Raw genomic sequence first — 16,070 nt, forward strand, 5'->3', positions numbered from 1 at the left:
TTATTTTCACTTGAAAAAAATGTTTTTTGGTTTTCGTCGTTTTGTTTTTGTTTTACTTACCTTAACATGTTGGATGTGGCTCCTCCAACGGGCGATCCGGAATTGGTCCCTTTTATGATGGTATCACCTTACTGAGGTTCCTGGACTTCGCTCCTTTTTGGTTGGTTTTCCTGAGTACGGAACTTTCAGGAATTGGAGTCACCGATGGGTTATACCGGACAATATTACGAAATATTGTGAGTCACACCGGTAATTATTATTGAGACCGACGGCTGCAAGTTTTTGCAGTTTTCGCGAACGTACTAAACCTTTTGCTGTGTTGTTCACTAGTCAGGTCCCTGCTCGGGCGCCAGTTAATTTTATCCTTATTCGAAGGACAAAATAAAAGATTATTTTGATTCTGTTCACTTTAGCGAAGTGCTTTTATTGAATATCAGAATGTGACTGCTTAAATCTAGAATTATAATTCTTAAAGAAACCTATCGATGAACGCGGCAGAGGAACTTCGGCAGAGGCCGAATTGTTGGGGTCTTCAGAATTATTGTAGGCGGCGGCGTCGGTGGCGACAGCGGAGTTGCAGTTATTGACCGGCAATAGGAAGTCAATGTTGCTGGTCGATGTTGGGGGTGAAGAACAGCGGAGTCATCAAAAATGCATTGTCGACATTATCGCAGTCGCGACGTCGAAGACGGGGTGGGGGCGATGGTTTCTCGTGAAGTGCTGACTTGAAGTGGAGCGCATAAGCACTTCCAGAAATACAATGTTTCGGTTCTTGTTTTAGGCAGGAAATGGTTTTTACTTTTTGTGTAAATTGTGACAGAATTCTTGCGCATTGTTATTACAATTGGGTAATAAACTATTGGGCAAGAATTTTTATACTTTTTTCTGTTTTAATTGGAAATAAGAGTATTGAACTCTTAGGGTGTTAACTTATACATATAGGATTATATTGGGGGTATATTTAGTAAAGAAATAAACGGAATAAACATTTCAAAGACAATAAATCGAATTGCTGCAAATATTTCAAACAAACAAATCGTTATTTCTTGTCATAATCTTGCCTATTTTCAGCCTGTATTTCCTCCTTATGGCAAGGGAAATAGATTGAGATTAGATTGATTTGTGACATAGTTTTTAATCAAACTGGAATTGAATTGTTAGAGGCATAAATTGAAGCATTCTGAATGTATTTTTTGTCTATCATATCCTTAGAGATTGTATAGAAATAATAGCCTTTAGGAACTATCAATCAATAGTTTAGTACTATTTGCTACATATTGTTGGATCCGTACTATCTCATTATCTATCCAATCATATCACATTGTGTATCATATATCTATTGTTTCATTGAATTAGTCGATGACTCACTATATATATAATTAATGTGGTGATGTGGGGAATTATGGATATGTCACTATATATATATAATTAAATATGCGACACTTCAGTTTACGTTTTAAAAAAGGTTTTATTCTTTCACTTAAACTTAGCGTACATTAGTTATTTCCCCGACGATGAGGTCTGAAGTCTTGAACGGAATTAACTTTGGTTGAATTCTCCGACGGTGTCGCGATTGACGTTTGTCTTGAACAGAACTGAGTTGTCTTTTTAGATGCAGACTATTTATATTATGATGCTCGGTTTGGGATTCGGATTTGGATTCGTAGGCGTTGGCTTCGACTTCGGCTTCGGAGATGGTGTACGTGACTCGATCGATATGTGGGAAAGGCGGCTTTTGATGAAAGGCTTCCGCTGCGTATGATCGGTGTTGCATTACTTGGGGGTGGCTGAGAATAGGGCCTCTGATTGGTCAGCTAGGATGGTGTGATTCTTGAGAATCGATTAGTAATTGATCTCTGAAGAGTGGCGTGATTCTGGTGCGGCTGGATTCTAGTGCGGCTGGATTCTAGGGCGGCATCTATTGTTTTATGTTCAACTTCCAGTTTAGGGTGTTTGTTTACATTGCCTGCAATCGGCTACGCGTGGTCCATTTCGAGCGTGAGATTGTTTATGAGGGTTCGAAGCTGAGGGTGTCGTATTGTTTATAGTATTGTGGGTGCAGGGTAATAGACATAGACAAGGGTATGCGGAGAATGGACTATAGATATGTCACTATATATATATATAAAATTTACCAGATATTCAATATGTTTATAGCCATATGCAGGCATGTATTGTGTCAACCACAATCTCTCACTTGATATTGTGTAATATTTCATGTAGTTTTTCTTGCGCTGCTCTGTTTTTCCGACACTCTCGATTACGTGTTAAACTTTACTAAGCATTTTTGTTTTATTTTCGAACCAACCCAATTGGTTTTGTTTAGTTCTCTTTTCTTTTTGGGGTATATTTAAACGACAAAAAGGCGAGGAAAGTGCTGCGTGTACCTACCTATATATTCGTCCAAGTAATTTAGGCCCATCCAGCTCTGTTCTAGTGCTACCGGAACCTTCAGCAGAGCCCAACCACATCATACATCATCCACTGGCCCAGCTGTTGACTGACTGCCTCAGATGTGGGGACATACGTACTTGTGTATAGTATATACTCGAGCCATGGGCACATACATACATATCTAATTGAACAGTTTGAAAGATCGCGCGGCAAGTGGCAGCAAATAATTGAGGTAAGATCGAGTGAGCGTGAGTGTGTGAGAGCATTAACTCGTGTCCAATTGAATGATCATCACACAAGCGAAAAAACGAAACAATTATAATCCCGTCAATGGGCCTCCTACTGAAAGACATTTTTGGCAGCAGACGCATAAATCTTTCCAAATTTTATCTATCAAATATTTGTGGGTTATCATGCCGCCCAAATGCATCATAAATCAGAGCAGAACAAGGAGCAGCTTTGTTATCAATGGAATTGGATTTTATTTCAAAAACAAATTCTTGAAAAGCACATTGTGTGCGATCACAATATTCGGTTTCAGTGCGATTTGACGATCTGATCCAAAGTTTCGCTAATTAAGGGGGTATTTCTATCTCGTAGTTCCATTGCCATTACCCATTTCTATTACTGGATCCTACTATATGTGCATTACTGTAAGGTTCTGTGTGATTCCCGTAAAAGCTTGCGATCATTTGTGCCAACGTGGGAAGATCAAGATTTGTTTTGGCAATTGCTTTGGATATTTGGCGACAAGCACTTGCCCTTTGTGATTGGCATTGACTCAGCAGTATAGATACAGATATACAGCTGTATACGCTGCACCACAACCACCAATTCATCTGATTAGACACTGCAGAAGCGGGGGTGATAAGCGCTCTTCTGACACCGCCCCTGAACAAACAAAAACCAGAATATAATAATGCAAAAAAAAAAGGTTAATAACAAATAAATAATGACGCTCCCAGAGCCACAGAGCGGAGCAGAGCAGAGCGCAGCGGAGTCAGAGCCAGGGCCGAAACGTTATCGCAATCTATCCACTCCGCCCGCTCGGCGAAACAGTAAATTTTCGGTTGTCGGCTCTCAGTACTCCGCTCGGTTATAACGGTTGTGTGCCGTGCTGCTGTTTTGGCCAATTTCGGGTCAGTTAGCCCGTGGATCGTGTGACGAGTGCATGTAAGTAGCGTTCAACGGCCTGCCCCTACCTAAATTCACGGCCAAATCGCTTGTTGTCTGTCTCCGTCTCAGTTTCGGTTTAAGTTTCGTTTGAGTTGGCAGCGTCTATCGGAAACAGATTTCGTTCAGAAGTCTCATTAGCCAGCCATTAGCCGCACAGAGAGCCAAAGAGCGTTTCAAGCTCAACTTCAGCTCCGATTCATCGTCATTACCATTCACAGCTGTGAAAGAAACCAGTTAATTGAGTGGCTGTCCATGGCAGTAGCCAAAAAAGTTTGATCGCATGGGATCGGATGGGTGAATGAGGTTCAGCGTGTATTTGCACACGCAGAGCTTGATAAGCTGCCGATTAGATTTAAGGCACTCCATAAACCATACTATTAAATGATTCGAAGTGCGATTTTGGCGGGGCTCGTGATTGATAAATATTTGCTAATAAGTACTGCCAGTGATAACATCTCAAATTAGATGGTTAGCTGAGCGGAAGGGCTTGATATAACCCTTCAACTGTTATCATTTGGTATTTGATTTACGGCACTGGATTGGTTTAGCTGTCTAATCACACGGATAACCTTTGCCATTCCAGTGCCGCCTGTTCGCTTCTGGCCGTGCTGGCCCCGACAGCCCGATCCAACCCCATTGATCCAAAGATTGCCGATGTCGCCACGGAGATCATTATCCTGCACAACAATGACATGCACGCCTGGTTCGAGCAGACGAACGTGAACAGCGGCACATGCTCCCAGGAGGATGCCAATACGGCAGTGCTACGGAGGATTCGCCAGAGTGGCCTATGAGTGCGTACGCTGAATATTTGGCCCTCGGACATTTTCTAATCTACCAAATCAACCTTCTTCTTCTCTTACCCCAAAAAAAGAGTTCGCAAGTACCGCAAAGAGGCTGAGAACGGTGGACCTGCCGTCCTCTACCTGAATGCCGGCGACACATACACGGGAACTGCCTGGTTCACCATCTTCAAGGATGAGATGCCAGCGCCTTCCTCAACAAACTCCAGCCCGATGCTATCGTAAGTGCTGGCGGTCTACACTTTTGCCGAACAAGACTAAATCCCCACCTCCTTTGCAATCGCTGGGAAACCACGAGTTCGATAAAAATGTCGAGTGTCTAATCCCGTTCCTGAACGACGTGGAGTTCCCCGTGCTGGCCTGCAACCTCAACCTGACCAACGAGCCAGACTTGGCTGCCACCAAGTCGTTGGCCAACTCCACGATCCTCGAAGCAAATGGAACCAGGATCGGCGTGATTGGCTACCTCAGGGACCAGGAGATAGCAAGGAGCTGCCCGGAGGTGGATATTGTCATTGGCGGACACTCACACACCTTCCTTGACTCCAGCCAGCCGTGGCCGTGCGTGGGCCCTATCCTACGACAGTGGTGCAGGAGAACGGCAAGAAGGTGCCAGTGGTCCAGCCATACACAAAATATCTGGGCAAGATCCATGTGCAGGTGGGTGCCACAACAATGCCATGCCAATGTGTAGCCGATAACTGAATCTATATATTCCCAGTTCGACGCGGAGGGAAATCTGCTTGAGTTCGACGGGGCCCCGATCCTGCTGAATGCCTCCGTGGCCCAGGAACAGGAGCTGCTGGACCTGCTGGAGGTGTACCGACCCAATGTGACCGCTATGGAGAACTCTATTTTGGGCTACACCAAGGTGCATCTCGAGGGCGGCAACGTCTGTCGGATGAGGGAGTGTAACTTGGGCAATCTGATCACCGATGCCATGGTTTATGCGCGCGTTTTGGAGGAAGAGGGTGGCGAGTACTGGACAGATGCACCCATTGCCCTGATGCAGGGAGGAGGTTGGTCAATCACAGTGCAAAAGCCATTACCGTTCCTACTGTATCTAACTCTGATTTCTCTGTAGGTATTCGAGCTGCGATTGAGAAGGATGCGGACGGAAATATCACGGGTAGCGATCTCCTTGCCGTCCTACCCTTCGAGAACGATTTGTTCGTCACGAGGGTGACGGGCAAGACCTTGCTGGCGGCTCTGGAGCACTCGGCTGGAGTGAGGTTGCTCGATTCGAATGGCGGGTTCCTGCAGATGTCGGGCCTGCAGGTGGAGTACAACTACAACAACGCCGAGGGTCAGAGCTTGGTCTCCGCGCAGGCGCTCTGCGGCGACTGCATCGTGCCCTCGTACAGCAGGGTCAATGAGAGTGCCAACTACTTCGAGATCGTGCCCCAGTTCCTGCTAGAAGGTGGCGACGGTTACACCTTCTCCGAGCAGAGCGACCCCCTCAGCATTCGCATGCAGCGGAACGATATAGTCTCCGTTATCGTTTACCTGACTCAACGGCACTACGTCTATCCCGAGATCCAGGACCGTATAGTCATCCACGAGAAGGATGACAAAGATTCGGGGGCCAACATTGTGGCGTCCATCACCCTCATCCTGATCTCGTCCCTGGCCACCAGATTCATAAACTAAACAAATCCTTCTCTTCGTATCCTCCCTACATAGCAGAGCACATGTATTGTATTGTATGAAATTATGCAAACGTTTGCCACTAGTTCAATTTGTAGTCATATTCGTCATATGTATATTGTATGCTCTTTCGTTCTTCCAATTTTGGTCTTATAGGTTCAACCAAGACATACTACTATCTAGGCATATTTGCAAATACATTTTGTGCAATATCGTTACTTAAATTAGGAATATTTTTTTGATTTCCATTGGGAATAAATACCGCCTATCCGCTAGAGTTTTGTTATATTTGCGTGACAGCTTTCAATGGGAATATTTGTATGCTTTGATATAACAACTACACTTTGTTTCGCGACCGATAAGATATGATAGCTTCCATGCTGTGACAGCCTGCTTTTTGAAAGAGCAAGGCATTATACTCTTCCAAAGAGTAGTCTAATTTTGATTAGGATTTTCGACTTTAGCAGATATTCTTGATCAGGGAACGATTTTATCTAAAGAGCACAACAAGTTGCTACGGCAATGATCGATTTGAAAGGGTGTCAAAAGCTTCGGCACCCGAAGCTGGCCAAGCTTTCGCATTTATAATTAAGTTTTTGTCGTGGTCACTAGACTCTTACTTTCCATGGGCGAGCATTTGAGTGAGAGAGATGGCAGCTGTGAATGAGAATGAGAAATGAGACGCTGCGCTCTCATTGCATAACTTCGCGAGTGATAAGACATGCCGACAGCTTCCCTTAAGAGAGAGAGAGAGAAAGAGAGAAAGTTCTTTCGCATGCTCTCCATTTATTGCCGAGGCGATCTTCGTTACAGGCATGAATAAGCAAATTCCGATAAAAGTCAAAACAAATCGGACCGGCACATTTTGCACCCGCCCGCCATCGTCAGACCGTGCTCGACGCTCAGTGCGATCATAGACACTGCTTGCAAAGGTTGTATTTATTTTAATCGCGTACAAGCAAGAAATTATTTTAAATTAAATGGGATCATCAGCAATCAGTTATCATTACTCATTCCTAACTTAACTGCTTACCTGAATTTGGTAGAAGTAATTGCCCATTTAGGGCGGGTGCCATTCGCGTGAAACAAAAGTGATCTCTATAGACGATATGTCGCCGACTGATCAGATTTACATATTTTGTGTGCATTAACCAAATGGAAGTCTCCAGGCGTAAATTCCAAAACTGCCATAAACTTTCGTTCTAGCTAGATAGCTATGGGCTATGCCGAATACAAGCCCCTAAATATTTTTTGGATATTCATTGAGGTCCATGTATGCTTAGTGTCGTGATATATCGTTTCGCTTGTTGATCCCTAAACACCTTATTGTTTCCTATTACATTATCTAATACATATAATGGGCAGAAAAATCCCCTACTAAGCTACAGTCTGGAAAGTTTTTTGCTTTGATTGATGCCGCCTGTATCTGTAGTTGTATCTGTGTCTATCAAAAGTCTATATGTATGCGGGATAGTCTAGAAACGGCAAGTGAGATTATATTAAGTGATGGCATTAAGTGATCTATATATACATAAGTGGGGAGTGAAATGCTTTTGTCGCCTGCACCCAAAAGTTGACACAAATTTGTTTCTTTTAAAATTCCCAACCCAAGCTCCGGCTCAAGCTGTGCAATATAGGTACATACATATGTGCAATTTATTCAATTCTGTATAAAAACACGTACATTTGAGGGTTTTGTTTTTTGCAAAATTTCCAGGTGATTTATGTGTTTTGTGGTATTTATTTACATTGCGAATACCCGCCTGAATAGATATTGAAATATGGTTTGTTTTCCGTTCCCCAATTTATTGCCCTCTTTTGTTTATCTCCCTGAGAGCATGTGGCGCCTCAAACTAATGGAAAACTATTTTGCTGGGGATTGATCAAGGAGATGAGATCTCAGATAGTTTTTTAATTGCCTGACCGCAATATTTTGCCGGCCACTGTCCCCCCAAAAAAGTCATTGGCTCACGCTCAAAATGATTTTTTGCTGAACAAACAAATTAATTACGTTCAAAGTGGCATTGCGGGGCGACTCATCATTTGAATTCAGTATTTATATATCTTTTTTTTCGCACTTTTGCTAACTTGCTTGGGTTTGGGTTTGAATTTCGGTTTCCGTTTCGATATGATATGGTACAGGGGCAGAGAGATCTTATATACGGGTGCAGATATCACTCGAGTGGCTGCGAAAAAACACTAAAAATAACTATAATTAGCCAGTCGCAAAGATGCTGTTCTGGGAGAAACTAGAAGAGGAACATGGAGTGTCATTTGTCACCTAATTAATTGCTAGTGCTGTAAAAACATTGTACGGACAGTGAACGCTCTCCCAGATGACCACCAAATACGAGAATAGATAATAGCTATCAAGAGCTTTTTGTGGTCATAACTTAGTTGAAATAAACCTGAAATTGTTGATCAAACAAAGATTCTTAGACCTACAAAGATTTGAGCGACAATTATCAAAAGTTTGTTTAAGCGTTACAATAATGAAAATATCACCTTTAATTTCCTGCAGCTCAAAGATGCTCCTACACTGGGCTTACGGCATTCTAGTAATTCTTTTAGCCCACCGTTCTGAAGGAAATCCCATTGAGCGCAAGGCAAATGTGGCCACAGAGTTCATTATCCTGCACAACATTGACATACACGCCCGATTCGAGCAGACGAACGTGAACAGCGGCACATGCTCCCAGCAGGATGCCAATACGTACAAGTGCTATGGAGGATTCGCACGAGTGGCCTACGAGTAGGGGGAATTTCTATCCAATCTCTGGAACAATCAGCTAATATACTCCGTTTCTATAAGGGTTCGCAAGGAGGCGGCGGATGGAGGAATGCCCGTGTTCTACCTCAATGCTGGCGACACTTACACGGGCACCGCTTGGTTCACCATCTTCAAGGACAAGATCGCCAGCAGCTTCCTCACCAAACTCCAACCAGATGCTATTGTAGGTCCAGAGCTCAAGATCTGCTGAATTCTTAATCTCAATATGTATTCCCTATGTTCTTTTCCAGTCCTTGGGTAACCACGACTTCGACGAGAAAGTAGAGGGCCTAATACCCTTCCTTATCACATGGCTTTCCTCCGGCAGACGCTGCTAATATTAACCGACACGACAAAGAGTGCGTGCGAGAGAGACAGAAAATCAGTCTGAGAGTGACGTCGGGCGCTGCGTAGCCACTGCAAATTGATTTCTTGCTTTTGGCTATAAAAACAATCCGATCTGATCCAGATTCAGCAATCTGATAGATATGGTCATTATCTACGATTCTGCGTTTTTAGTTTTCTCGAATGTGCAATATTGTGGATGCAACAGATTTTCGTCCTTTGTGGGGGCGGAAGGGGGTGGGGCGAAATTCTGAGATATACGTTTTATAGTGAGATCTAACAGAAGTGCGGATACCAAATTTGGTTACTCTAGCCTTAATAGTCTCTGAGATTTGTGAATGCCCCAGATTTTCGTCCTTTGCGGGGGCGGAAGGGGGTGTGGCGAAATTTGGACACGAAACTGTGAAGGTCCGATATCACAGGAGTGGGGATACCAAATTTGGTTGCTCTGGCTCTTATAGGTTTTGAGATCCTTGAACTCATATTTTGCAATTGGCAAAGCCGACCATGAAACCTGTGTGTTAGAGAGAGACAGAGCGAGAAAGAATGAAATTGTTTTCTTGATTCTGGCTATAATAATTATACGATCTGGTTGAGATTTTACACTCTAGAACATATAGTCATCCTCTACGATTCTGCGATTTTTGGTTTTATCGTATCTTTAAAAATGTGGATGCCACAGATTTTCGTCCATTGTGGGGGCGGAAGTGGGCGGGGCGAATTTTTGAAATATTTTTGTAGCAGTGACATATCACAGAAGTCTGGATCCAAAACATCGTTGCTCTAGATCTTATAGTCTTTGAGCACTAGGCGCTGAAGGGGACGGACGGACGGACAGACGGACAGACAGACAGGGCTTAATCGACTCGGCTATTGATGCTGATCAAGAATATATATACTTTATGGGGTCGGAAACGATTCCTTCTGGACGTTACACACATCCACTTTTACCACAAATCTAATATACCCCAATACTCATTTTGAGTATCGGGTATAAAAAGGGGAAAAATGAGTAGGTGACGATCCCGCGATGTAGCGCGCTGTGACGAACCTTCCTAAGGTTCGTTACACCCCCCCCCCCCCCCCCCCCCCCCCCCTTTCTTCCGGGAGGAGGTCGACGCAGACAGGCGCGGCCCGGGATCGCTTGTGGACCCGGTAGCGCTGATCCCAGGACCAGCTTCGGAAACGGAGCCTCTCCGCTTCCAGCAGCCGCTGGTGTATCTCCTCGATGAGGCCCGCCGGTAGGGCCCGGCCTGGGACGTTCACCTGCCAATCTGCCGGCGCGATTACCCACTGGGTGGGCTGGTTCAGCTCTTCGATCAGGGAGAAGTCCGCTGGACTTTGCCCCTCCCGCGTAGATTCGTCTTGAAGAAATCGTAGTATTTCATCCAAGTCGCAGTCCACCAGCAACTCGTCTTGTCCTTCCCACTCCCCAGTTTGGGGGGTCGGCGCCGTCTCCTCCGCAACGGGTTGTTTTACCCTCCGTAGTGTCATGGTGGGGTACCCGCTGTCCGGCCCCGTTTCCCACTGCTCCTCCGGTTCGGTCAGCTCCGCTTGTCGAACCGGAGCGGCGTTTCCCTCTTCTGTAGCCCCGGTGGGCCATTCAGTGGGAGGGCCTTGCGCTGCCTCCGCGTGGGGCGCTTCGGCGTGCGTTGGTGTGGTCGCCGCTGACTCTTCTGGAGGATTGGGGCATCGGGGAGGATCCGATTCGGGCGTTGGCGGTCGCGCTTCGGCGTGCGGGGGCGTGGCCGCCGCTGACTCTTCGGGAGGACTGGGGCATCGGGGAGGATCCGATGCGGGCGTTGGCGGTCGCGCTTCGGCGTGCAGGGGGGCTTGCCCTGGCTGGGGCGGCCGGTTCGGAGCGGTAGTCGATTGGTTCCACGGCTTCTCGGAATGTCCTGAAGAACGCGTTGACATTCCGGCCGGGAGGGACAAAGACGTCTACGGACATCTGGTGGTTACGCGTGACGCGTAACCCCCATAGCGTGACCGTGTGGTGAAAGGTCTCTGTTTCGGCTATGAATTGCCGACCGTAGGGTTCCTCCTCTTCGTTCTCCCCGTCGTCGTAGTACGCGTTGTATGGTTTCGGTATGTAACGCTCCAGCCCCCTCTCGGGGCGGTAAATGCCACGGCCGGTTCGGGGATCGCGGCGCTGGTGATAACCGGCATCTTCAAACTCCTGTTCGAACATCGGCGCGTATGATGTGCTGGCTAGAACCGACATCTTCGAACTCCTCTTCGAATGACGGTGACCCTGGCTCCGGGGAGCAGGGCGCGGCTCGTCGTTTATACGGCGGCGGCGACCACAGGTTCTCTCGAAGGAACCCGGATGGTCGGCGGGAGAACAGCGGGGGGCTGTCTCGGGGACCCTCGTGGTCGGCTGCCCCTGCCTCGTCGGCGTCTAGCTCCATATCTGCGTACATGTCCCCATCGGAGGTGTGGGGTTCTTCGGCTCTTCCTGGCTTCGGGGCGGCTTCCTCGTCCGCCTTGGCAGCGGACTCCGGTTCCTCGGCGTCGGAGAAATCCATGAGGTCTACGACTTCGGGTGACTCTGCTGATGCAGCGGCTCTCTGGTGCGCCTTAGCTGGGGTGTTCTCGGTGGCGTTCATGGCTGGTTCTTCGGTGCGTAGAGTTCTGGGAGGGGGAGAGTGTCTATTTTCTATTTAATCTACTTTAATCTTCTTAATTCTAGGGCCTCCCAGGGGGCGTGACGAAAACTTACATTGTTTTGGTTCTGGTATAGTAGGGTTTTATCAAAATCGCCTTGCTCGCTCGGCGTTCGGAATCTGACTTATTTCTTGTATTTCTAACGTCATGCATTTCCCCCCGCTGACAGCGCGACTCACGGGAGCCGGCGTCAGCGGGCTTGAAATTCTGTAATCTAAGCTATGGTAAATGGATCCGTGGGACGATTATGGACGTTTGGGGCATGGGCTTATGAATGTGTGTAATGAGTGTAATGCATGAATCTGCCGAATTGACAGTTATATATTTTTTTTTCGTTCTTTCTTTATTTTCTTTTTTTTTCTTTGTATATTTCATTTTCGTCGTCTTTTCCCTTCGTAACTTTCGTTTTACGGGCAGCGCAGCTATGCGTCGCACGCGGGCTCCGATTTCGGCGCTCCTTATCGTCACCGTCTCGTTCAGGTCGTCGATGTAGTTTGAATTTTGTAGGCTTAATTCCCGTAGGAACGGCAAGCTTAGCTTTTCCTTGTGTGCCGTTACGTTTATTCGAGTCATCGCCGGTACCACCGCCTTTCTTTTGGAGTGATTTGGTGATTCACGTACCAGGTCCCGTTAAACGAGACCCGGTGGGAATACGTAACTAGGTACGATCCCGAGATTGCTTGGGTGGTCCCCGCCTCATCTACAACGGTGAACCTTGCGTCGTTGACGATGATGGTGCCGTGGTCCACTACGACGATCGGATCCATCGGGTCCGTCGCGCACTGCGCGACTTCGCCCGGTCACCATCTGCTGAGCGCAGGTGATCCCCTCGCGTTCTCTGCAAAACGTAGCGCCGATGGTGGCTTCGCAATCCCCGATGCTGAGGGTTTGGGGCCCGCAATCTGCCACGATGTCTCCCTCGCTGAAATCCAGTATCTTGTTCTGATGTTGGACCGGGAAAATAAGCATTTTCCTACAGACCAGCTTCGGTTGGGGAAACTTGATGAGAAAGTGGAGTAGGTCTGCGCTGGAAGACGCTAATGTTTGACACTTCTAGTAGCTCCACTAGGCTGATGTTAGCGAGGTGTTGCTCGCCCAATTCCTTAATGTCAGCGCCGTCCAGAAGGGCGGGGCTGATCACGTTAATCTTGGCAAGGGTTAAGGCCAGGATGAGGTCTTCCAGATCCGTTATAATGATCCTGTTCCGGGCTATTATGTCTTCGGCCCGGTCGGCGTTGTCCTCCTTGGCGATGTGGTTCACGAGGCGGGTCAGCTCGTTGATCCGGGTTTGAATCCTGGAGTTGATTTCGTTTTGGCCACGGCTGGACTCCGCCAGCTGCTTTTGTTGGAATTTGACCTGCTCCCAGTCGTCGAAGTCGGGCGTTCCGGCCACTACCTTCAATGCTGTTCCGAGCAGGTTTATACTCCTTGTTCCCCGATGGTGGACCCTTAGCGTGGCCACCAGGTTCTTGATGTGGTCCAGGTCGGCTGCTATCACTTGCGCCATCCGGTCTAGGCTAAACAGCTCCGCGGCTTGTTCCGTTTCGGCGACGTAATCTTCGTATGAAGTCACGTTCGTAGTGTGGTGCAGGTATCCGTGGTTGGCCCAAATGATGGCGTCCCCGTCCGCTATTGGGATATAGTCCGCGTTAGTGTAGTCATTCAACTTGACCAGCGCGCGCGTCGAGGTTAGCAGAGTGAGGAAAATCAGTAGGTCCTTCATGTTGTGTGGTTTTGCGTTATCTTCGGATACGTTTGGGTTGGGATCGATTGGACCGTTCGGCTGTGGTGGCGGAATGGCACTGATCGGTGATGGGGGGGCCTCGGACTGCCGGAGACGCTTGTCGCGGGCTACGCCGTCGGTCGACCTAGTGTCGGTACTTTTCGGGCGCCCCTTCCCCCCCTTTTCCCTTCGTTTTAGCCGGTACCTGTGCCCCTGTCGTGGTCCGGCGCTTGTTCGGCGGTACCTGGGTCGTCCGCCTCCCTGGCACGTTCGTCGGGTTCGCGGTCGTGGAATTCTCTCAGATCGTTGATGTTGGCGACCTTCCGTTTCCGGCTGCTCGGGTGCTGCAGCTGAACGATGTTTGGCGACGGGAAACCCTTCACGCGATAGGGGCCGTCAAATTTAGGGGCCAGTTTTGCCGCGAAGCCTTCGGCGGCGTTTGAGAGGTGATGCTGCCGTAGAAGTACTAGCGAACCGATCGTGGGACGCCACTGTCGTCGGCGAAGGTTGTAGTGCCTCCCTTGTTCTTGGCTGGACCTTTGAATGTTGTTTCTGACGATGGCGAACACTTCTTTTAGCCTGGCGGCCTTACCCATAGGAGTTTCCTGGGCGCTTCCCGTCCCCGGCGTGACCTCGTCGTATAAGGCGCCGGGCAGTCGGGGCTCTCTTCCGTGTACGAGGAATGCCAGGCTGAAACCGGTAGTCTCCGAGACGCTCGAGTTGATCGCCAGCGTCATTTCTGGCAAGAGTTCGTTCCACGTGTTTTGGTGATCGTCCACGAATTGGGCGATCATCGTCTTCACGGTCCGGTTTGCCCTTTCCGTCGGGTTCTCTTGCGGACAATAGGGCGCGGTGTGTTGGAGTTCCACGCCGGCGGTGTGCAGGAAGGTCTTGAACGACCGACTGGTGAACTGGGTGCCGTTGTCACAGACAAACAACTTCGGAACACCGAAGCTACTCAGTATGCGTTCCCTGAAAGCTCGTTCGAGGCTAGCCGTCGTTGCCTTCTTAAGGGGCACCAGTTCGACCCATTTGGAGAAGGTGTCAAAGAAAACTAGCAGGATGGCGTTCCCCCGTTTGGATCGGGGTAACGGTCCGACGAAGTCGGCGCACAGGGGGGCGAAGGGGTCCTCGGCCTTGAGAGTGAGCATCCTGCCCACTGGCTTGCGTTGGGTAGCCTTGAACTTCTGGCAGCTCACGCAACCGCGGATATATCGCCTCACGTCGCGATAAAATCCCGGCCAATAATACCTCTGGAATATCCTCGTGATAGTTTTTCGCACGCCGAGGTGGCCTGCCGTCGGTTGGTCGTGGCACTAGCGGAGGACTCTCGCTCGGCAGTCCTTGGGCACACAGAGCTTCCACGGCACGTGGTCGTCATCGTCATCCGTACGTGTAGTCCGGGTATTTTTGGGGCTCGTCGTGAACTTGTTGGATCCTTCTTCTGAGCCACGGGCAGGTCGTGCCAAAGGATTCCAAAGGTTGCCTGGAGAGCGCGTCGGCGACCACGTTCTGGTTGCCGGCCCGATAATGTACGTCGTATTGGTACTGCTGCAGCTCCAGCGCCCATCTCGCCACTCTCCCGTAAGGGCTCTCAAGGGTGTTTAGCCATTTCAGCGCGAGATGGTCGGTCACCACGTCGAACCGGTATCCTTCCAAGTAACAGCGCAATTTCCGGATTGCCCATATGACGGCCAGGCATTCCTTGTCGGTGGCCGAATAATTCTCCTCTGCCTTGTTAAGGCGCCGGCTGACGTAGGCGATGACGCGTTCCTTCCCTTCGATGTCTTGGGTGAGGACCGCGCCCACACCCACGTTGCTCGCGTCGGTCTGCCGGGAGAATTTGACGTTGAAGTCCGGGCAGGCGAGCACCGGGGCGCACCGGGTGGTGAGTCGCACTTTGTTCCTGTTGTTCCTGTCCCCATGCCCATGCTCTCCCCTTCTTTAGTAGCAATGACATCGGTTGCACTATGGTGGCGAAATTGGGGACGAATCGACGATACCAGCCCGCCATGCCTATGCATTGCCGCAATTCCTTCAGGTTAGTGGGCGGTCTCAGGTCTTTGACGGCCGCTATCTTGTCAGGGTCGGTATGAATGCCTTCCTCGCTGACCATGTGACCCAGGTATTTTATGCGGCGCTGGAAAAATACGCATTTGTCTGCGTTGATCCGCAGATTGGCCCGGCACAGGCGCGAGAAGACTCTCTTGACGCTGCGGAAATGTTCCGCGAAATCCTTGCCGACGATGACGATGTCGTCCAGATACGCGAAAGCGAAGGGTTCCATGTCTGCGCCGATGACCGTGTCGAGGGTACGCTGGAACGTGGCTCCCGCGGAATGTAACCCGAAAGGCATTACCTTCCACTGATAGAGGCCTCTTCCGGGCACCGTGAACGCCGTGGCCTCCTTACTGTCATGGGCCATCGGTATCTGCCAGTATCCATTCTTCAGATCCAGCGTGGTGATGAACCGCGCGTTTCGGAGTCTTTCCAGTATATAGTTGATCCTCGGCAACGGGTATGCGTCCGGGATCGAATGTTCGTT

General features: G+C 48.7%; 2 protein-coding genes and 1 pseudogene across 2 annotated transcripts; 2 read left to right on the plus strand and 1 right to left on the minus strand.

The window, feature by feature from the left end:
- The first annotated feature begins 3,850 nt into the window (after window positions 1–3,850).
- LOC117195067 lies at window positions 3,851–6,239 on the plus strand (annotated as a pseudogene).
- A 607-nt stretch (window positions 6,240–6,846) lies between these two features.
- LOC117195053 (protein 5NUC-like) lies at window positions 6,847–9,176 on the plus strand. The gene is made up of 4 exons (XM_033399705.1): window positions 6,847–6,952; window positions 8,542–8,772; window positions 8,833–8,974; window positions 9,042–9,176. Exons 2-4 carry the CDS (start codon window positions 8,549–8,551, stop codon window positions 9,126–9,128), a joined length of 453 nt encoding a protein of 150 aa, XP_033255596.1. The 5' UTR covers window positions 6,847–6,952; window positions 8,542–8,548; the 3' UTR covers window positions 9,129–9,176.
- A 1,722-nt stretch (window positions 9,177–10,898) lies between these two features.
- LOC117195054 lies at window positions 10,899–12,088 on the minus strand. Its single transcript, XM_033399706.1, has 2 exons — window positions 11,858–12,088; window positions 10,899–11,752 (listed from the first exon to the last, which is right to left on the minus strand). Exon 2 carries the CDS (start codon window positions 11,742–11,744, stop codon window positions 11,307–11,309), a length of 438 nt encoding a protein of 145 aa, XP_033255597.1. The 5' UTR covers window positions 11,745–11,752; window positions 11,858–12,088; the 3' UTR covers window positions 10,899–11,306.
- Window positions 12,089–16,070: the final 3,982 nt, after the last annotated feature.

The sequence above is a fragment of the Drosophila miranda genome (assembly GCF_003369915.1).
Source record: "Drosophila miranda strain MSH22 chromosome Y unlocalized genomic scaffold, D.miranda_PacBio2.1 Contig_Y5_pilon, whole genome shotgun sequence".
NCBI classification, from domain to species: Eukaryota; Metazoa; Arthropoda; class Insecta; order Diptera; family Drosophilidae; genus Drosophila; species Drosophila miranda.